Source organism: Entelurus aequoreus, linkage group LG23, assembly GCF_033978785.1.
Source record: "Entelurus aequoreus isolate RoL-2023_Sb linkage group LG23, RoL_Eaeq_v1.1, whole genome shotgun sequence".
NCBI classification, from domain to species: Eukaryota; Metazoa; Chordata; class Actinopteri; order Syngnathiformes; family Syngnathidae; genus Entelurus; species Entelurus aequoreus.
The window spans coordinates 34,773,108-34,797,927 of NC_084753.1; the positions used below are offsets into that span (position 1 = coordinate 34,773,108).

The 24,820-nt window shown below is 36.2% G+C and overlaps 1 protein-coding gene across 1 annotated transcript in view; it reads right to left on the reverse strand.

The window, feature by feature from the left end:
- Nucleotides 1-24,820, reverse strand: part of LOC133640785 (protein jagged-2-like) — a 153,712-nt gene that overhangs the window by 107,683 nt on the left and 21,209 nt on the right. The window contains 1 exon segment of the mRNA XM_062034430.1: nucleotides 5,624-5,681. Coding sequence (XP_061890414.1) covers nucleotides 5,624-5,681 — 58 coding nt within the window.

A 24,820-nucleotide genomic window follows, 5' to 3' on the forward strand; every position in this document is an offset into this window, starting at 1 on the left:
AACAGTTACATAGAAACTAGTAATTATTCCTAATTTGGACAACCAGGTATGGTGAAGATAAGGTCCTTTTAAAAAATGTTTTTAAAATAAAATAAGATAATTAAATTAAAAACATTTTCTTGAATAAAAAAGAAAGTAAAATAATATAAAAACAGTTACATAGAAACTAGTAATTATGCCTAATTTGGACAACCAGGTATGGTGAAGATAAGGTCCTTTTAAAAAAAAATAAAAAAATAAAATAAGATAAATAAATTAAAAACATTTTCTGGAATAAAAAAGACAGTAAAACAATATAAAAACAGTTACATAGAAACTAGTAATTATGCCTAATTTGGACAACCAGGTATGGTGAAGATAAGGTCCTTTTAAAAAAAAAATAAATAAAAAAATAAGATAATTCAATTAAAAACATTTTCTTGAAGAAAAAATAAAGTAAAACAATATATAAACAGTTACATAGAAACTAGTAATTAATAAAAAATGAGTCAAATTAACTGTTAAAGGTTAGTACTATTAGTGGACCAGCAGCATGCACAATCATGTGTGCTTACGGACTGTATCCCTTGCAGACTGTATTGATATATATTGATATATAATGTAGGAACCAGAATATTAATAACAGAAAGAAACAACCCTTTTGTGTGAATGCGTGTGAATGGGTGAGGGAGGTTTTTTGGGTTGGTGCACTAATTGTAAGTGTATCTTGTGTTTTTTATGTTGATTTAATAACAATTTAAAAAAAAAAAAAAAAGATACCGATAATAAAAAAAACGATACCGATAATTTCCGATATTACATTTTAAAGCATTTATCGGCCGATAATATCGGACATCTCTAGTAATTAGTGATAGTTACCGTATTTTTCGGAGTATAAGTCGCTCCGGAGTATAAGTCGCACCGGCCGAAAATGCATAATAAAGAAGGAAAAAAACATATATAAGTCACACTGGAGTATAAGTCGCATTATTTGGGGAAATGTATTTGATAAAAGCCAACACCAAGAATAGACATTTGAAAGGCAATTTAAAATAAATAAAGAATAGTGAACAACAGGCTGAATAAGTGTACGTTATATGAGGCATAAATAACCAACTGAGAACGTGCCTGGTATGTTAACGTAACATATTATGGTAAGCGTCATTCAAATAACTATAACATATAGAACATGCTATACGTTTACCAAACAATCTGTCACTCCTAATCGCTAAATCCCATGAAATCTTATACGTCTAGTCTCTTACGTGAATGAGATAAATAATATTGTTTGATATTTTACGCTAATGTGTTAATCACTTCACACATAAGTCGCTCCTGAGTATAAGTCGCACCCTCGGCCAAACTATGAAAAAAACTGCGACTTATGGTCCGAAAAATACGGTACTTGTTACTTTACCAAACCGTAATCGACGGAATTACTCTTTATTAATATTATAATTTCAAAAATATCTGGCACATGCAGTTGAGAGACGTTTCACGAGAGCAGAGTGTGCGTCTTTGAAAGGCGTGCTTGTTGCCAAGTGACGTGTGACCTCAGCAAAAGAGACAGTATTTTCTCAAAAGTCGGCAGTGGCGGCAGCGCTTTTGAGTCATTTCATTGGATTTTGTTACTTCTAGATAAGAAATAGAGGGACTGTCACATCTTCTTGTCCACAAACAGGGTATTGTTTGAAACACTGATTTGTTGTTCATTATTCCCACGTGGTAGTAGTAGTAGTAGTGTATCTATTGGTTTTCATGTTGTTTGCTGTGTGATGTTGCCTCCTTCTATTTGATATTAAGTTTTATTGGTAAAAAGTCACTTCCTGCATTAAACTTGGTGTCATGTTGAGTTTTGTTGACATAAAACCACATGAAAAAAAGCAGGCCTCGTAACATGAAGCATATCGCGATCAGCGTTGTAACGTACATAAAGTACCGTACATTGCAGCTTAAAAGCATCTACTTTTTTCCTGCATTTTGAACCCTGCAGCTTATAAAACGGTGAGGCTAATTTATGGATTTTTCTTTGCTGCCATAAAGCAAAAAGTAAAGAAAGAAATAAATAGCAAATACATTGAACAATTGTTTGTTCCATGGCACCATCTTTTGGACCAGTTCGCCATTGCCCTTCTGTTTAGACAGTAGCTTTCAACCGGAAGTGCAATTGCCGTTCTAGCCGTCCATAGCGTTTCTACTCGTATGGATTGTTCATTCGTCACTCCAAGCAACGTTTGTAAGTTTTACAATATAACTAAAACAATCCTTGCTTACTAAACCGTCCCACGTGTGATGTCTGTGGGTGTGTTTTCATGCATGTGCTATCGTAATGTAACGAAGCTAGCGTCGTTAGCATTAGCTCATGTGCTAACACGTTTACGGGGGTCTTTGTTAGTATAGATACTTCACAACGGCGTGCTTTTTGTATTGTTTCAGTTTCGCAAATTCCTCAGTAAATCCACCAAAACGTCACCGTGGAGTTATTGAGTCTGTTGAGCTGATTGGAGAGCTAGCTCCCGCAGCTGCGACTTCTGTTTTGTTTGATCGGCCGTTTTACTGCCGTGTTGTAGACACCGTTTGGAAACAATTAATGTATGTAAATAAACATTTAAAGAATATTTCTTTGTAAATAACTCATTTCACAACGTTTTTATGTGTGGCTTATAGTCCGGTGCGGCTTATATATGGAAAATAATTTATATTTAGTCCGGAAAATAAGGTAAATAATTAGATCACTCGTTACTAGTAAAAGTATGTAGTATATATTAAATATATATTATATAACAATGTTATTACGAACACTGCTAATCATGTACATATGCAGATTAATCATACAAATGATTTTGAATATTCATGCCCCTTTACCGTACATCAGTTCCGAGATGAGTGAGGAGACTCGGACTGGCAAATTTTACTTCAAAATATTAAAAATACTGGACTTTAAATCAAACTTACCAGATTTTGAGCTAATAAATTACTGTACGTGCTTTGAGGTGAAATGTTTAAAAAAAAAGTCCTAGATGCATTTGTGTCCAGATATTGGGCTCTTTTGTAAGTTCATTCAAACTATGCCAGTGAGTAATAACCTGTGATTAATCGTGATTAATCCAAATTCAAAAGTGTGATCGTAATCATTTGATAGCGTGACACAAAACATTTTATAGAGAATAATTATAGCTTTGCATGTAGAAAACAATGTGAAAGACGTACAAATTATACATGGAATGGATAAATGAACATTTACCATCAAACTCGTTAGTTACAATACTTTGTCACATGCAATGTTTGGCCGTATGATAACCCAGACAAAAACAGAGACAAACTTTCGGCAAAACATTTCAGGGAAAAAGTGACTGTGTTTGTGTGTGAGCGTGTGGTGTAGAGAAGTGTTTTTCAACCACTGGGCCGCAGTGGTGGAAAACAGTCTGGTGTGCCGTGAGAGATGATCTAATTTCACCTATTTGGGTTAAAAATATTTGTTGCAAACCAGTAATTATAGTCTGCAAATGATGTGTTGTTGTTGTTGAGTGTCGGTGCTGTCTAGAGCTCGGCAGAGTAACCGTGTAATACTCTTCCATATCAGTAGGTGGCAGCCGGTAGCTAATTGCTTTGTAGATGTGGGAAACAGCGGGAGGCAAGGTGCAGGTAAAAAGGTGTCTAATGCTTAAACCAAAAATAAACAAAAGGTGAGTGCCCCTAATGCCTGGTTCACACCAACGGCGCTTGCCGCGCTTTAAAGCGACGAGCAAAGCGCCGTCATTTTTGTCCGTTTTTCCACGAATATCCCGATCTCTGAAGTAATGTTATGCTTTGATACGCTCTGATACGCTCTGTTACGAATTAGTTGCCGCTTTGTTACCGTTCCTCACGCTTTGATACGCTTTAAATCACGCTTTGATACGTTTTATTACGCTTTATTGAACTTTATTACGCTTTGATGCGATCCTGACGCTTTAAATCAGGCTCTGGCACGATTATCAAGCTCTGTTGTGCATTGTTACAACAAAAATAAGAAAAAAATGTGAAAAACTCAGTATACTGTTTTCCACACATTTTTTATATTCATTTATTTTTTCAATTTCTCTTTTTTTCCGTTATATTATGTTTTATATCTTCATTTCTTTTATTTTTGTCATCTTAATAAATATCTATCTTTCATTTGTTATGCTAGTTGAAAATAATAAAAGGCAATTATCCACACATTTTTTATATTAATTTATTTTTTCAAATTTTTTTTTTCTCGTTATATTATGTTTTATATCTTCATTTCTTTTATTTTTGTCATCTTAATAAATATCTATCTTTCATTTCTTATGCTAGTTGAAAATAATAAAAGGCAATTATCCACACATTTTTTATATTCATTTGTTTTTTTCAATTTCTCTTTTTTTCCCGTTATATTATGTTTTATATCTTCATTTCTTTTATTTTTGTCATCTTAATAAATATTTATCTTTCATTTCTTATGCTAGTTGAAAATAATAAAAGGCAATTATCCAAACATTTTTTATATTCATTTATTTTTTCAATTCCTATTTTTTTTCTCGTTATATTATGTTTTATATCTTCATTTCTTTTATTTTTGTCATCATAATAAATATCTATCTTTTATAAAACGTAACATATTCTCTTTATTATTAACATTTTCATACAGAAAAATTATAGACAGTAATGTCAAACTGCAACATCAAACAGCAAACTCTAACAGAAGTACAGAAACAATGATCATCGTATAAAAAAGGCAATGATGCAAAAGAGAATGGATTTGTAATCCTTTGTTGGTTTTACATAAAAGTTTCAATGTCACTAGTCAATATCACAGTCACTTCCCGCTTTGAACGAAGATCTGTTAAGCTTTCCTACGCTTTTAGTCAAGTTTTGCTGAGCTTTGTCACGCTTTTTCACGCTTTCATACGCTCTTGGCGCTTTATTCCATTCTTGACAGAGCGCAGAATTTTTTTAAACCGTTTAAAAATTTTTGGCGAACTTGCCGCATGTCCCGCTTCACTACAAGCTTTCCCACGATCCATTAGGACCCTCACGCTTTAATCAGGCTTTGTTACGCTATAACGCCGCATTGCATGCCGCTTTAAAGCGCCGTCAAAGCGCCGTTAGTGTGAACCTAACATAAGAAAAGGCATTGAAGCCTAGGGAAGGCTATGCAGAACAAAACTAAAACTGAACTGAACTGGCTACAAAGTAAACAAAAACAGAATGCTGGACGACAGCAAAGACTTACTGCGGAGCAAAGACTTACTGCGGAGCAAAGACGGCGTCCACAATGAACATCCAAACATAACATGACAACCAACAATGTCCTCACAAAGAAGGATGAAAACAACTGATATATTCCTGATTGCTAAAACAAAGTAGATGCGGGACATATCGCTCAATGGAAGACATGAAACTGCTACAGGAAAATACCAAAAAAGAGAGAAAAAGCCACCAAAATAGGAGCGCAAGACCAGAACTAAAACACTACACACAGGAAAACAGCAAAAAACTCAAAATAAGTCAACTGAGTTTCGTTTTTTAATGATTTCTGCTGGTGGTGTGCCTCTGGATTTTTTCAACGCCAAAAATGTGCCTTGGCTCAAAAAAGGTTGAAAAACACTGGTGTAGAGGGAGGAGGTTGTCATCTCACCTTTGTTGTGGGTGCTGTTGTCCTGGTCCCACGCCTCCACTATCACTGTGAACGCTCGCTGGAAGGGGGAGAGTAGAGATTAGCAGCGTGAATAACAACACGTGCACATTTTTTCTCTGATGACCAAATTCCATGTAAATTAAACAAAATAAAAAAAGATAAACATTTCCTTTTTTCCGTATTGTATTTACCAATTGATGTCGTAAACATTTACCGTATTTTTCGGACTATAAGTCGCAGTTTTTTTTCATAGTTTGGCCGGGGGTGCGACTTATACTCAGGAGCGACTTATGTGTGAAATGATTAACACATTACCGTAAAATATCAAATAATATTATTTATCTCATTCACGTAAGAGACTAGACGTATAAGATTTCATGGGATTTAGCGATTAGGAGTGACAGATTGTTTGGTAAACGTATAGCATGTTCTATATGTTATAGTTATTTGAATGACTCTTACCATAATATGTTACGTTAACATACCAGGCACGTTCTCAGTTGGTTATTTATGCCTCATATAACGTACACTTATTCAGCCTGTTGTTCACTATTCTTTATTTATTTTAAATTGCCTTTCAAATGTCTATTCTTGGTGTTGGCTTTTATCAAATACATTTCCCCCAAAAATGCGACTTATACTCCAGTGCGACTTATATATGTTTTTTTCCTTCTTTATTATGTACGGAGCCCCTAAAGCAGGGGTGTCCAAAGTGCGGCCCGGGGGCCATTTGCGGCCCGCAGCTAATTGTTTACCGGCCCGCCACACATTCTGGAAATACTATTGTAAAAATAAAAAAGAACATTAAAAAAAGTGGAATGAGGTGAAATCTAACGAGAAAAAGTTGCAATGTTGACACAAAAGCTGCCACGCAGGCTGTTTTTTTTTTCTTTTGTCTTTCTTTATTTGCTCAAAAAAAAAATAATGACAAAAAATCCATGTTATAATGAATTATTTTCAGGGCTCCAATTACTTCAAATATTTCACTTTAAAATGTTGTATGTGGTAAATATTGCATATATTGTGTAGTAGCCATATAAAAACATCAAAGTTTTCTTTGACAAAAGCGCATAAAACAAATCAAATAATTGTTCCAGCATAAAATGGACAGATATATCTGAAGTTGATCTCGTAACTTAAGTGTTGAAAGTAAAAGAAAAACCTAATAAAAATGTATCACTTTATGAGTGGGGCACCTTTGGGATCCCAAATATATTTAGTGATTTTTTTATTTATCTTTTCACTGTGATTACTCAAAAATATGAAAGAATTAAAATCAATGGTGTCCTGCATTATTGATCTTTTAGGGCTCTAATTACTAAATACTGCATATTTCAGTTTTACTATAAAAAAACTAAGTTATTTTTGACAGAAAAGCCATAAAACATTTTTTTTAATTTGTATTACTTTATATCAACTTGAAGTTGATATAGAGATTTACTGTAAGCGTTAAATAATTAAAAAAAAAATAATAATCTGACTTATTTTTAACATTTTAATGACTGAGGCCCTTTATGGTCCCCGGGACCCCTAAAGGTAAAATAAATAAAAAATCCATATATTTTGAAAATGAAAAATATCAAAATGGCCCCCACATGCTTTAATTTTTCCGTGTGCGGCCCTCAGTGGAAAAAGTTTGGACACCCCTGCCCTAAAGGGACATGGGGGACATTTTTTTTGGTATAATTTATTTTTATTTTTTAAATATTTTTTAGACATGTATCTCGTGCGCACGAGAAACTTTCTTGTGCGCAAAAGAAACTTTTTATAAAGTTACCAAATTTTTTTTTAAAATGTTATAAATTATTTTTGTTGTTGTTTTTTTTAGACATGTATCTCGTGTGCACGAGAAAGTTTCTCGTGCGCAAAAGAAACTTTTTATAAAGTTACAAATTAAAAAAAAAAAATGTTATAAATTATTTTTGTTGTTGTTTTTTTTAGACATGTATCTCGTGTGCACAAGATACATGTCTAAAAAAAAAATAATAATAATAATAATAATTATTTTTTTTATTTTTTTATTTTTTTTAGACATGTATCTTGTGCGCACGAGAAACTTGTCTAAAATATATATATATATATATATATATATATATATATATATATATATATATATATATATATATATATATATAATTTTATTTTATTTTTATTTTTTTTATAACTTTATAAAAAGTTTCTCGTGCGCACGAGATACATGTCTAAAAAGATAAATAAATTTAAAAATTTTTTCCCCCATGTCCCTTTAGGGGCTCCGTAATTATGCATTTTCGGCCGGTGCGACTTAAAAAAAAAAAAAATTATAATTTTTTTATTTTTTTTAGACATGTATCTTGTGCGCACGAGAAACTTGTCTAAAAAATAAATATATATATATATATATATATATATATATATATATACATATATATATATATATATATATATATATATATATATATATATATATATATATATATATATATATATATATATATATATATATATATATATATATATATATATATATATATATATATATATATATATATTTTTTTTTTTTTATTTTAATTTTTTTTATAACTCTATAAAAAGTTTCTCGTGCGCACGAGATACATGTCTAAAAAGATAAATACATTTAAAAAAAATTTCCCCCATGTCCCTTTAGGGGCTCCGTAATTATGCATTTTCGGCCAGTGCGACTTAAAAAAAAAAAAAATTATAATTTTTTAATTTTTTTTAGACATGTATCTTGTGCGCACGAGAAACTTGTCTAAAAAATAAATATATATATATATATATATATATATGTATATATATATATATATATATATATATATTTTTTTTTTTTATTTTAATTTTTTTTATAACTCTATAAAAAGTTTCTCGTGCGCACGAGATACATGTCTAAAAAGATAAATACATTTAAAAAAAATTTCCCCCATGTCCCTTTAGGGGCTCCGTAATTATGCATTTTCGGCCGGTGCGACTTAAAAAAAAAAAAAATTATAATTTTTTTATTTTTTTTAGACATGTATCTTGTGCGCACGAGAAACTTGTCTAAAAAATAAATATATATATATATATATATATATATATATATATATATATATATATATATATATATATATATATATATATATATATATATATATATATATATATATATATATATATATATATATATATTTTTTTTTTTATTTTAATTTTTTTTATAACTCTATAAAAAGTTTCTCGTGCGCACGAGATACATGTCTAAAAAGATAAATACATTTAAAAAAATTTTCCCCCATGTCCCTTTAGGGGCTCCGTAATTATGCATTTTCGGCCGGTGCGACTTAAAAAAAATAAAAATTATTATTTTTTAATTTTTTTTAGACATGTATCTTGTGCGCACGAGAAACTTGTCTAAAAAATAAATATATATATATATATATATATATATATATATATATATATATATATATATATATATATATATATATATATATATATATATATATATATATATATATATATATATATATATTTTATTTTAATTTTTTTTATAACTCTATAAAAAGTTTCTCGTGCGCACGAGATACAAGTCTAAAAAGATAAATACATTTAAAAAAAATTTCCCCCATGTCCCTTTAGGGGCTCCGTAATTATGCATTTTCGGCCGGTGCGACTTAAAAAAAAAAAAAAAATTTTTTTAAATTTTTTTTAGACATGTATCTTGTGCGCACGAGAAACTTGTCTAAAAAAAAAAAAAAAAAAAAAAAAAAAAAATATATACACATATATATATATATATATATATATATATATATATATATATATATATATATATATATATATATATATATATATATATATATATATATAATTTTATTTTATTTTAATTTTTTTTATAACTTTATAAAAAGTTTCTCGTGCGCACGAGATACATGTCTAAAAAGATAAATACATTTAAAAAAAATTTCCCCCATGTCCCTTTAGGGGCTCCGTAATTATGCATTTTCGGCCGGTGCGACTTATACTCCGAAAAATACGGAGTATATGGGTGTGCCACAACATGCATGCAATATGGCCAATATGATGCAATCAGCAGACTTGGAGGACGTTCATTCAGTCAAAAAAACAGACACTAAAGTCACTTGAAATGGAAACATAAGAAAAAAAGTTGTGGTAGTCGGTAACAGTTTCCTTTTTATATCAAGCCGTGTGAAAATGTTACAGAATTATTTTATTTAATTTCCCTGGCCGGGAAAAGTTGGGAAACCCCAGACGCGGACAATCCCGTCGCATGAGAAGATGCAGAAAGCCGAGATGATTCCGATTGTTTCAGGTGCTCGTTTGTTTCTTTCCTGCAACGTCAGCAAACAGGCCCGGCCCTGCAGCTGCGCCGTTCCCATGACCCGCGTGTGACTCGGCGCCGTGCTCTGCGAATATTACAGGGGAGGGCGAGCAAATATTACAAAGGGGGGGGGGGGTGGGTGAACAAAGTGTCGCTTGGGGAGATTAGAGATGGAGGGAAGATGGATGAAACACAAAGGAGGAGAGGCTTTATGGCCTTGTAAAGGTGATATTACAGCCCTTTGGAGGGAGGAGCGTTCACACGGACACTAGGGCAGCGTCGCATGTTCTTACACGCCAACGCCGCACGTTTGCACAGCGCCATTCAAATCACACGCTGCTGCATGCGTTCCCATGCCTTCTTCTTTCGCCGCACACACACACACACGACCTTATAGTGTTTCAATGTCTATGTCAGACCCGGGCATTTGTGCGTCCCTGTCCGGCCCACGTGAGGCCAATCATAAATTACAAAATACATTTAAAAAAGTATCTATGTCGAGGGTGCAATACAACGGTGCTGCTTTTGTTTTGAAAAGCGTTATTTGTATTACTTCCGTGTGGACGTATGCTCGTGCGCGATTGTGAGTGAATGTGAGCAGCGGCCATCACTAATTACAAAATAAATGTACAAACCCCCGTTTCCATATGAGTTGGGAAATTGTGTTAGATGTAAATATAAACGGAATACAATGATTTGCAAATAATTTTCGACCCATATTCAGTTGAATATGCTACAAAGACAACATATTTGATGTTCAAACTGATAAAAAAACATTTTTTTCGCAAATAATCATTAACTTTAGAATTTGATACCAGCAACACGTGACAAAGAAGTTGGGAAAGGTGGCAATAAATACTGATAAAGTTGAGGAATGCTCATCAAACACTTATTTGGAACATCCCACAGGTGAGCAGGCAAATTGGGAACAGGTGGGTGCCATGATTGGGTATAAAAGTAGATTCCATGAAATGCTCAGTCATTCACAAACAAGGACGGGGCGAGGGTCACCACTTTGTCAACAAATGCGTGAGCAAATTGTTGAACAGTTTAAGAAAAACCTTTCTCAACCAGCTATTGCAAGGAATTTAGGGATTTCACCATCTGCGCTCCGTAATATCATCAAAGGGTTCAGAGAATCTGGAGAAATCACTGCACGTAAGCGGCTAAGCCCGTGACCTTCCATCCCTCAGGCTGTACTGCATCAACAAGCGACATCAGTGTGTAAAGGATATCACCACATGGGCTCAGGAACACTTCAGAAAACCACTGTCAGTAACTACAGTTGGTCGCTACATCTGTAAGTGCAAGTTAAAACTCTCCTATGCAAGGCGAAAACCGTTTATCAACAACACCCAGAAACGCCTTCGGCTTCGCTGGGCCTGAGCTCATCTAAGATGGACTGATAGAAAGTGGAAAAGTGTTCTGTGGTCTGACGAGTCCACATTTCAAATTGTTTTTGGAAACTGTAGACGTCGTGTAAAGAGGAAAAGAACCATCCGGATTGTTATAGGCGCAAAGTGTAAAAGCCAGCATGTGTGATGGTATGGGGGTGTATTAGTGCCCAAGACATGGGTAACTTACACATCTGTGAAGGCGCCATTAATGCTGAAAGGTACATACAGGTTTTGGAACAACATATGTTGCCATTCAAGCAACGTTACCATGGACGCCCCTGCTTATTTCAGCAAGACAATGCCAAGCCACGTGTTACATCAATGTGGCTTCATAGTGTGCGGGTACTAGACTGGCCTGCCTGTAGTCCAGACCTGTCTCCCATTGAAAATGTGTGGCGCATTATGAAGCCTAAAATAGCACAATGGAGACCCCCGGACTGTTGAACAACTTAAGCTGTACATCAAGCAAGAATGGGAAAGAATTCCACCTGAGAAGCTTCAAAAATGTGTCTCCTCAGTTCCCAAACCTTTACTGAGTGTTGTTAAAAGGAAAGGCCATGTAACACAGTGGTGAACATGCCCTTACCCAACTACTTTGGCACGTGTTGCAGCCATGAAATTCTAAGCTAATTATTATTTGCAAAAAAAAAAGTTTATGAGTTTGAACATCAAATATGTTGTCTTTGTAGTGCATTCAACTGAATATGTGTTGAAAAGGATTTGCAAATCATTGTATTCCGTTTATATTTACATCTAACACAATTTCCCAACTCATATGGAAACAGGGTTTGTAAAAAAAACATCTATGTCGTGCGTGCAATACAACTGTGCTGCTTTTATTTTGAAAAGTGTTATTTATGGGCGTATGTCCGGGTGTAACCTGTGAGTGAAGGTGCACGGCGACAAGTGATGCACGGTTATCCCCGAGACGCTAAAAAGAGAAAAGTTGATGACAAATGCCGTGTTTCCAACAAGACATGGACTGCCAAGTATTTCTTTACAGAAATGATAATTTTCGCGATATTGCCATATTTTTGCTGAAAGGATTTAGTAGAGAACATCGACGATAAACTTTTGGTCGCTTATAAAAAAAAGCCTTGCCTGTACCGGAAGTAGCGTGACGTCACAGGTTGAAGGGCTCCTCACATTTCCCCATTGTTTACACCAGCAGCGAGAGCGATTCGGACCGAGAAAGCGACGATTACCCCATTAATTTGAGCGAGGATGAAAGATTTGTGGATGAGTAACGTGAGAGTGAAGGACTAGAGTGCAGTGCAGGACGTATCTTTTTTCGCTCTGACCGTAACTTAGGTACAAGCTGGCTCATTGGATTCCACACTCTCTCCTTTTTCTATTGTGGATCACGGATTTGTATTTTAAACCACCTCGGATACTATATCTTCTTGAAAATGAGAGTCGAGAATGCAAAATGGACATTCACAGTGACTTTTATCTCCACGACAATACATCGGGTAAGCACTTTAGCTACGGAGCTAACGTGATAGCATCGTGCTTAAATGCAGATAGAAACAAAAAAATAAGCCCCTGACTGGAAGGATAGACAGAAGATCAACAATACTATTAAACCATGGACATGTATCTACACGGTTAATGCTGTACCGCCTGGCGAAGCCTAGCAATGCTGTTGCTAACGACGCCATTGAAGCTAACTTAGCTACGGGACCGCGACAGAGCTATGCTAAAAACATTAGCTATCCACCTACGCCAGCCCTCATCTGCTCATCAACACCCGTGCTCACCTGCGTTCCAGCGATCGACGGCGCGACGAAGGACTTCACGCGATCATCGATGCGGTCGGCGGCTAGCGTCGGATAGCGCGTCTGCTATCCAACTCAAAGTCCTCCTGGTTGTGTTGCTGCAGCCAGCCGCTAATACACCGATCCCACCTACAGCTTTCTTCTTTGCAATCTCCATTGTTCATTAAACAAATTGCAAAAGATTCACCAACACAGATGTCCAGAATACTGTGGAATTTTGCGATGAAAACAGAGCTGTTTGTATTGGGATACAATGTGTCCGAATACTTCCGCTTCAACCATTGACGTCACGCGCAAACGTCATCATACATAGACGTTTTCAACCGGAAGTTTCCCGGGAAATTTAAAATTGCACTTTATTAGTTAACCCGGCCGTATTGGCATGTGTTGCAATGTTAAAATTTCATCATTGATATATAAACTATCAGACTGCGTGGTCGGTAGTAGTGGCTTTCAGTAGGCCTTTAAAGAATATAATTTGAATCGCCACTACACGACGAAGCACGAGGAAAAATACCGGAATCTGTCTGATGAAGCGCGCGCAAGGGAGGCTGATGCGTTGATGGTAAAACTGTAAACCCAACAAGGACTTTTTGCCAAATTTCACACCCCCAGAGATGCAGCCGTCAGGACAAGTTTTGTCATTTCTCACAAAATCGCCAGAAAAAGTAACAGTTTATTAAGGAGTGCTTATTGGACTCTGTTGCGCTGATATGCCCGGAGAGGGGGGGGCGCATTTGAGAACGTGTCACTCTCCCGACGCACTGTAACGAGGCGAGTTGAGACCATCGCTGGAAACTTGGAGCTTCAGCTGAAGAACAGGACGGCCGACTTTGACTGCTTTTCGCTGGCTTTGGATGAGAGCTGCGATGTACGTGACACCGCCCAGCTGCTCATCTTCTTACGTGGGATAACTGCCGACTTTCAAATCACGGAGGAGCTGGCAGCCATGCAGTCAATTAAAGAGACAACCACAGGTAGTGACTTGTTCACATAGGTAAATGCGTGTTTGGACATGTTAGGACTGAAATGGGACAAGCTGGCAGGTGTGACAACAGATGGTTGTCCAAATCTGACGGGGAAAAATGTTGGACTTTTAAAGAGGATGCCAGGATAAAGTGACAGAAATTGACATTTTTGCATTGTATTATACATCAGGAAGTGTTGTGTAAGACAGTGTTAAAAATAAAACCATCAAAAGCAATCTGCTTTTGTATAAAGTTAGGTTAGGTTAAATGAAATTATTATTATTATTATTATTTATCGTACGGTATATCAAAAATAATTTGAGCAAAATTTTATTGAAATATTGTCGGCGTGGCCCTCCAGCAGTGCTCAGGTTGCTCATGCGGCCCCCGGTAAAAATTAATTGCCCACTCCTGCTCTACGTGGTGCCACTGGTTGACACACACAAACTTGTCAGGAATTACCTCGTGGGGACCAGTACACACACTGCAGTACCTATGCCTGACCACTTGTCATACACTCTTCACACACATCCATCCATCCATCCATTTTCTACCGCTTTTCCCTCTTGGGGCCGCGGGGGGTGCTGGAGCCTATCTCAGCTGCATTCGGGCAGAAGGCGGGGTACACCCTGGACAAGTCGCCACCTCATCGCGGGGCCAACACGGATAGGCAGACAACATTCACACTCACATTTACACACTAGGGCCCATTTAGTGTTGCCAATCAACCTATCCTCAGGTGCATGTCTTTGGAGGTGGGAGGGGCCTATCCCCAGGTGCATGTCTTTGGAGGTGGGAGGGGCCTATCTCCAGGTGCATGTCTTTGGAGGTGGGAGGAAGCCGGAGTACCCGGAAGGAACCCACGCAGTCACGGGGAGAACATGCAAACTCCAAACTGAACGATCCCGAGCCCAGGATTGAACTCAGGACCTTCGTATCGTGAGGCACACGCACTAACCCCTGTGCCACCATTAAAAAAAATGAAAAAATGCATAGGGCCTAAAAGGAGACCTTTTTCTAATAATTCCAATGCTTTGGACCAAAATTTGGACAAAACAGACCCCACGGTGTGAGTGAAATGTCAGATTCTTAGAAATAAAAAACACACACACTTACAGTGTTTCAATGTCTACGTGGTGTCTCTGGGTTGACACACATGCCTCAAAAAAATACCAGTAGGGTTCTTACTGACTGCTATACCTGCAAGGACCACTAGGATCCCACACACACACTTGTCAGGAATTACCTCGTGGGGACCAATACACACACTGCAGTACCTATGTTTGTCCACTTGTCATACACACTTCACACACCTGAATCATGAACATTTACCTCCAGGGGACCATTTAAAAAAACAAAAATGTAGGCGCATAGGGCCAAATAGTAGACCGTTTTCTAATAATTACAGTGCTTTGGACCAAAGTTTGGACAAAACAGACCCCACGGTGTGAGTGGAATGTCAGATTCTTGGTCCCAAAGGGATAGAAATACAAACGTGTACAAACACACACACTTGTAGTGTTTCAATTTCTCTTTGGTTGACACACACACACCTCAAAAAATTCCAGTGGGGTCCTTACTGACTGCTATACCTGCATGGACCACTAGGATCTCACACACACACACACACTTGTCAGGAATTACCTCGTGGGGACCAATACACACGCTGCAGTACCTATGACTGACCACTTGTCAGACACACCTAAATCATGAAAATTGACCTCCAGGGGACCATTTAACATACTTGCCAACCCTCCCGTTTTTAGCGGGAGAATCCCGGTATTCAGCGCCTCTCCCAACAACCTCCCGGCAGACATTTTCTCCCGACAAACTCCCGGTATTCAGCTGGAGCTGGAGGCCACGCCCCCTCCAGCTCAATGCGGACCTGAGACTGAGTGGGGACAGCCTGTTCTCACGTCCGCTTTCCCACAATATAAACAGCTTGCCCAATGAACGGAGAAGTTAAACAGGACAATACTGCCATCTAATGGATAGCCACCGGAACACTGAAATTCAAGTTTTTTTTTTTTTTTTCTATGTAAATAAAATAAATATATATATATATATATATATATATATATATATATATATATATATATATATATATATATATATATATATATATATATATATATAGCTAGACTGAAAGTCAAGTATTTCATACGTATATATATATATATATATATGAAATATATATGAAATACTCAAGTTGGTGAATTCTAGCTGTAAATAACCACGCCCCCAACCACCCCCCCACCCCCGACCAAGTACCCCCCCCCCCCCACCCCCCCACCCCCCACGCCCTACCCCCCACCTCCCGATATTGGAGGTCTCAAGGTTGGCAAGTATGCATTTAATGAAAACGAAAAAAATGCATAGGGCCTAACAGGAGACCATTTTCTAATGATTCCAATGCTTTGGACCAAAATTTGGACAAAACTGTGAGTGAAACACACACACACACACACACACACACACACACACACACACACACACACACACACACACACACACACACACACACACACACACACTTAGTGTTTCAATGTCTAGTGGTGCCATTGGGTTGACAAACACACACGCGCCTCAAAAAAATACAGGTGGGGTCCTTACTGACTGCAATACCTGTAAGGACTACTAGGATCCCCCACACACACACTTGTCAGGAATTACCTCGTGGGGACCAATAAACACACTGCAGTACCCATGACTGACCACTTGTCATACACACTTCACACACTTCAATCGTGAAAATTGTATGGATCCCCTAAAGGGACATGGGGGAATTTTTATTTTTTATAAATTATTTTTTAATTTTTTAAAAATTTTTTTAGACATGTATATCGTGCGCACGAGATACATGTCTAAAAAATAAAATAAAATAAAAAATAATAAAAAAAAAAACATTTTTTATTTTTTATAACTTTATAAAAAGTTTCTCGTGCGCACAAGATAGTTTCTCTTGCGCACGAGATACATGTCTAAAAAAAACCCAAATAATACATTTTTAAAATTTTTTTAAAATTTCCCCTATGTCCCTTTAGGGCAGACCTGGGCATTCTGCGGCCCGCGGGCCGCATCCGGCCCTTTGTGCGTCCCTGTCCGGCCCGCGTGAGGCCAATTATAAATTACAAAATAAATTTTAAAAAGTATCTATGTCGAGTGTGCAATACAACGGTGCTGCTTTTGTTTTGAAAATCGTTATTTGTATTACTTCCGTGTGGACGTATGCGTGTGCGTGATTGTGAGTGAATGTGAACAGCTGCAATCATTAATTACAAAATAAAGTTGAAAAAACATCTATGTCGTGCGCGCAATACAACTGTGCTGCTTTTATTTTGAAAAGTATTATTTATGGGCGTGTGTCCGTGTGTAACCTGCGAGTGAAGGTGCACATTCAGCGACAAGTGATGCACGGTTTACACCCGAGACGCTAAAAAGAGAAAAGTTGATGAAGAATGGCGTGTTTTCAACAAGACATGGACTGCCATGCAACGTTCCCTCTAAGGTGCGTGCCTGCGCAATTGCGCACTGCTAGCGTCTGCTGCGCGCAGCAAATATATGCCGCGCACCAAATCAAATCCCATCTGAATTCTAAACAAAATAAACATATTTATTCTATGTAATTTTGCAATGCAACTTTGAGTGACAGTGACAACAAGCGGTCCTAATGGTGTTCGTCAACACCGTTCAATTGAACACCGTTCAATTATTGTAACGTCTATCGAGATGCTTCGAGGCCAGGAATTATATCGATCACTTTATTGAGCAAAACTGTTTATATTCGGCCAGAACCACACCAAAAACATGAGTAAAACAATTCTATCTCGAAAAACTAGTCATTTTCTGCCGTACAAACCAGGCCAAAACCAACTTGTCATCTGTCACCAACACTCATAGCACTAAACCACTGGTGCGTTTATGGCCACACAAAAAGTCGGACAACTCAAACACCACACAAAGTTACACTATGACTCCTCAGTCATACGTGTGCTTATTTTACTGTCATTTATTATTAATGTTAATTTATTTATATTAGTCATGGAATGCTGTTACACACACTATGTTGAAGTATTACTATTATTATTAATTATTATTATTATTTATCTTACGGTATATATCAAAAATAATATTGAGCAACATTTAATTGAAATATTGTCGATGTGGCCCTCCAGCAGTGCTCGGGTTGCTCATGCGGCCCCCGGTAAAAATTAATTGCCCACCCCTGCTTTAGGGGCTCCGTAAAATTGAGCTCCAGGGGATTATTTTTTAAAAACGAAAAAATTCATAAGACCTAATAGGAGACCATTTTCTACTGATTCCAATGCTTTGGACCAAAATTTGGACCCCACGGCGTGAGTGAAATGTCAGCTTTTTGGTCCCACAGGGTTAGAAATACAAACACAAACACATTTAAAGTATTTCAATTTCTACGTTGTGCCTCAAAAAAATACCAGTGGGGTCCTTACTGACTGCAGTACCTGCAATGACCACTAGGCTCTCACACACACCTACACATGTCAGGCATTACCTCGTGGGGACCAATACACACACTGCAGTACCTATGTTTGACCACTTGTCATACACACTTCACACACCTAAATCGTGAAAATTGACCTCAAGGGGACCATTTTAAAAAACAAAAAAAAGCATAGGGCCTAATAGAAGGCCATTTTCTATTGATTCCACAGGTGAAATGTCAGGATTTTGGTCCCACGGGGATATAAATACAAACACACACACACATACTCAAAGTCATCAATGATGGTCTCTGAAAGAGGAACTCATTCAAGGGGCAGGGAAGCTTATCAGGTTGTTATGTTGTACTGTTTACTCTACGTCAACACCTACGCTCCTGTACTTTCCCACACCGTCTCACCATCATATTTACTACCTGCGCCAAGCTCCCCAACGGCTACTTATCAGCAAACCGAAGAAAAAAAAACTCCCGGGCGGAAAACTTTGTGACAAAGCGGGGCATGAATCGGTGCCTTTTTAGTGCAGACCTAAAACAAAGGTGCGTATAATCACTTTTTATTGAATGTCACTTTATTGAAGACTCTAATAACAAATGTGTCTGCGTTATTCCATTTACCGCATCATGAGCTGTATTTTGACAATAAAAGACCTATCCTATCCTTAGTAAAGTCCTTTAAAAAAGGTAAACATGGTATGCTATAGGCCAGTGGTCTCCAACCTTTTTGTAACTGCGGACAAAACGCTTGAAAATTTGTCCCACGGGGGGGGGTTGTATGGTATTTTTTATTTTTTTTGTCATAAAAAAATACAATCATGTGTGCTTACGGACTGTAGCCCTGCAGACTGTATTGATCAATATTGATATATAATGTAGGAACCAGAATATTAACAACAGAAAGAAACAACCCTTTTGTGTGAATGAGTGTGAATGGGGGAGGGAGGTTTTTTGGGTTGGTGCACTAATTGTTGGGGGACCACTGCTATAGGCTACCAGGAGCTAGCAGGTACACAACAGGTAAGCACACAATTGCGCAAAAACTAGAAATGTCTAATAAGTGTCTATAATTGAACAGGCTAAAACATGACATTTGTCGATATAAATAAGGATTAAATACTATATAACATACAAAGTCTCTAAGGCAGAAGCGTAATAGAAAGTATCCAGTAACAAACGTGTCCGAACCGAATCGATACCCCCAAGAATCGAATCGTGCCCAAAGACTCACAGCCCTAATAAATATATATATATATATGTATATATATATATATATATATATATATATATATATATATATATATATATATATATATATATATATATATATATATATATATATATATATATATACACTACCGTTCAAAAGTATGGGGTCACATTGAAATGTCCTTATTTTTGAAGGAAAAGCACTGTACTTTTCAATGAAGATAACTTTAAACTAGTCTTAACTTTAAAGAAATACACTCTATACATTGCTAATGTGGTAAATGACTATTCTAGCTGCAAATGTCTGGTTTTTGGTGCAATATCTACATAGGTGTATAGAGGCCCATTTCCAGCAACTATCACTCCAGTGTTCTAATGGTACAATGTGTTTGCTCATTGGCTCAGAAGGCTAATTGGTGATTAGAAAACCCTTGTGCAATCATGTTCACACATCTGGAAACAGTTTAGCTCGTTACAGAAGCTACAAAACTGACCTTCCTTTGAGCAGATTGAGTTTCTGGAGCATCACATTTGTGGGGTCAATTAAACGCTCAAAATGGCCAGAAAAAGAAAACTTTCATCTGAAACTCGACAGTCTATGACCCCAAACTTTTGAACGGTAGTATATATATATATATATATATATATATATATATATATATATATATATATATATATATATATATATATATATATATATATATATATATATATATACACACACACATATATATATATATATATATATATATATATATATATATATATATATATATATATATATATATATACACACACATATATATATATATATATATATATATATATATATATATATATATATATATATACACACACATATATATATATATATATATATATATATATATATATATATATATATATATATATATACACACACATATATATATACACGCACACACACACACATATATATATATATATATATATATATATATATATATATATATATATATATATATATATATATATATATATGTATCTATGCATATATATGTATATATCAATATATCAATATCAATAAATTACCTCATGTTCTTTGTTTCCATTGGTAATTCAAAGGACTATTTTGCATTATCACCAGTTATGCAAATCATATGTTGGCATCATATTGGCCACGCCTTCACCGCCACTCGTATGTTAGCAGTTTGGGGCTGACCCTGATCCATCCCTCCAAAGTAACACAAGTAGGTACAATTGGTGTTGACATTGTGTCGGATCAATATCGCTATCAGCTAATAATAACAGTAATATTTTTGAGCAATCACATTTTCACGTCCGGGCCAGCAGCTACACCGCAGATGGAGTATGTGTGTACAGTACAAGTGTGTGTGTGTGTGTGTGTGTGTGTGTGTGTGTGTGTGTGTGACATACTTTTCAAGAAGTGTGTCACCGTGCAATTTGCGTCCTTGAAGGACAAAAAGGACTTGAGTGTCACGTCCTCCCTTTGTACCAATGAGACTAACTGTGTGTGGCGGGGGTGTCGTGTGTGTGCGTGTGTGTGTGTGTGTGTGTGTGTGTGTGTGTGTGGCGGGGGTGTCGTGTGTGTGTGCGTGCAGGAGTCAAAAGGAATTAGAAGTTTCATTAGTGGAGTAGAAAGCAGCCTCCACCTGTTCAATACATAAATTAGTGCCCTAGTGATTCAGTCCCTGGGGTCTTTTCCACCGAGCGCCACTACAAAATGATCCACCACGGGGCCAAAGAAAGTTGCGAGTGCCAGCATGGTGATAAAGAAGGTGACAAACAAACACTGCTGGATTTGAGAAAGAACTCCAAGTGACGTACGGATGTACTTCTTGCCTCCCTTTTCTGCCCGTGTTCAAGAGTAAAAGAGATGTTTGTATATTTTATTCATCATTTACTGAATTTCACATTATTTTCTGTATATAAATGTATCATTAGGTTCTATAAAAGTGATGTTTATACATTTTATTCATCATTTATTGTACTTTACATTCTTTTCTGTATATAAATGTATGATTAGGTTCAATAAAAGCGATGTTTATACATTTTATTCATCATTTACTATACTAAAACATTGTTTTCTGTATATAAATGTATAATTAGGTTCTATAAAAGCGATAATTATACATTTTATTCATCATTTACTGTACTCTACATTATTTTCTGTATATAAATGTATCATTAGGTTCTATAAAAGTGATGTTTATACATTTTATTCATCATTTACTGTACTTTACATTTTTGTCTGTATATAAATGTATCATTAGGTTTAACCTAATGATACATTTATTTTCAGACAAAAATGTAAAGTACAGTAAATGATGAATAAAATGTATAAACATCACTTTTATATAACCTAATAGGTTACATAAAAGTGATGTTTATACATTTTATTAATGATTTACTGTACTTTACGTTATTTATTAATATTAATATTTATATGATCTATTTTCACCTATTTGGGTTAAAAATATTTTTTGCAAACCAGTAATTATAGTCTGCAAATGATGTGTTGTTGTTGAGTGTCGGTGCTGTCTCGAGCTCGGCAGAGTAACCGTGTAATACTCTTCCATATCAGTAAGTGGCAGCCGGTAGCTAATTGCTTTGTAGATGTGGGGAACAGCGGGAGGCAGGGTGCAGGTAAAAAGGTGTCTAATGCTTAAACCAAAAATAAACAAAAGGTGAGTGCCCCTAAGAAAAGGCATTGAAGCTTAGGGAAGGCTATGCAGAACGAAACTAAAACTGAACTGGCTACATAGTAAACAAAAACAGAATGCTGGACGACAGCAAAGACTTACTGCGGAGCAGAGACGGCGTCTACAATGTACATCCGAACATGACATGACAATCAACAATGTACCCACAAAGAAGGATAAAAACAACTTAAATATTCTTGATTGCTAAAAAAAAGTTATGCGGGAAATATCGCTGAAAGGAAGACATGAAACTGCTACAGGAAAATACCAAAAAAAGAGGAAAAGCCACCAAAATAGGAGCGCAAGACAAGAACTAAAACACTACACACAGGAGAACACAAAAAACTCCAAATAAGTTACAGCGTGATGTGACAGGTGGTGACAGTACACCTACTTTGAGACAAGAGCTATAGTGATGCATGCTTGGTTATGCTTTAAAGTCATATCCAACAATTGCGATAACAACTTTTTAGTTTAGTTTTTTAGTGATTTCTGCTGGTGGTGTGCCTCTGGATTTTTTTCAACGCAGAAAATGTGCCTTGGCTCAAAAAAAGGTGAAAAACACTGCCTTATAGTAATATATTTCCTAAATTTAAAAAACTAGAGATGTCGATAAATGCTTTAAAATGTAATATCAGAGATTATCGGTATCGGTTTCAAAAAGTAAAATGCATGACTTTTTAAAACACCACTGTGTACACGGACGTAGGGAGAAGTACAGAGCGCCAATAGACCGGCCCAGTTACATAATATCTACGGCTTTTCACACACACAAGTGAATGCAATTCATACTTGGTCAACAGCCATACAGGTCACACTGAGGGTGGCCGTATAAACAACTTTAACACTGTTACAAATAAGCGGCCACACTGTGAACCCACACCAAACAAGAATGACAAACACATTTCGGGAAAACATCCGCACCGTAACACAACATAAACACAACAGAACAAATACCCAGAACCCCTTGCAGCACTAACTCTTACGGGACGCTACAATATACACCCCCCACTACCCCCAAACCCGCCCCCCCCCAACCCCGCCCACCTCAACCTCCTCATGCTCTCTCAGGGAGAGCATGTCCCAAATTCCAAGCTGCTGTTTTGAGGCATGTTAAAAAAAATTATGCACTTTGTGACTTCAATAATAAATATGGCAGTGGCATGTTGGCATTTTTTTTCCATAACTTCAGTTGATTTATTTTGGAAAACCTTGTTACATTGTTTAATGCATCACAACAAAATTAGGCATAATAATGTGTTAATTCCACGACTGTATATATCGGTATCGGTTGATATCGGAATCTGTAATTAAGAGTTGGACAATATCGGAATATCAGATATCGGCAAAGAAGCCATTATCCGACATTTCTAAAAAAAAACAACATAAAAAAATCATCCAATTATGAAAGGAAATTGCTGAATAGACGATAGGTCTAATGTTTTTATGTATTTCCGGCCGGTCCAAACGTCGACACACACTCGATCCTGCAGCTGCGTGTGGATCAGTCAGTTTGCACGCGCTAGACACAACTCTAAAAAGTAGAGATGTCGATAAATGCGTTAAAATGTAATATCGGAAATTAACGGTATCGTTTTTTTTATTGTCGGTATCGTTTTTTTTTGTTTTTTTTAATTTTATTTTTTTTATTAAATCAACATAAAAAACACAAGATACACTTACAATTAGTGCACCAACCCAAAAAACCTCCCTCCTCATTCACACAAAAGGGTTGTTTCTTTCTGTTATTAATATTTATGGTTCCTACATTATATATCAATATATATCAATACAGTCTGCAAGGGATACAGTCCGTAAGCACACATGATTGTGCGTGCTGCTGGTCCACTAATAATACTAACCTTTAACAGTTAATTTGACTCATTTTTTATTAATTACTAGTTTCTATGTAACTGTTTTTATATTGTTTTACTTTCTTTTTTATTCAAGAAAAGGTTTTTAATTTATTTAGCTTATTTTATTTTATACTTTTTTTTTAAAAGTACCTTATCTTCACCATACCTGGTTGTCCAAATTAGGCATAATAATGTGATAATTCCACGACTGTATATATCGGTTTATATCGGTATCGGTTGATATTGATAAAGAGTTGGACAATATCTGAATATCGGATATCGGCAAAAAGCCATTATCGGACATCCCTACTAAGAAGTGATCGCAAAACTATGAGTGTTGATAAATCACATTGCGTGTGCTAGAAAAAAATGATATTTGCATTTTCTCCTCCCAGTGCTGTGGGCTTTTTGATGACCAGCGTATATTTTGCACAAATAATGAAGACAGCGACGCAAAACTGGGTTGTGAGTTTTTCCTTGCCCTGATGTGGGATC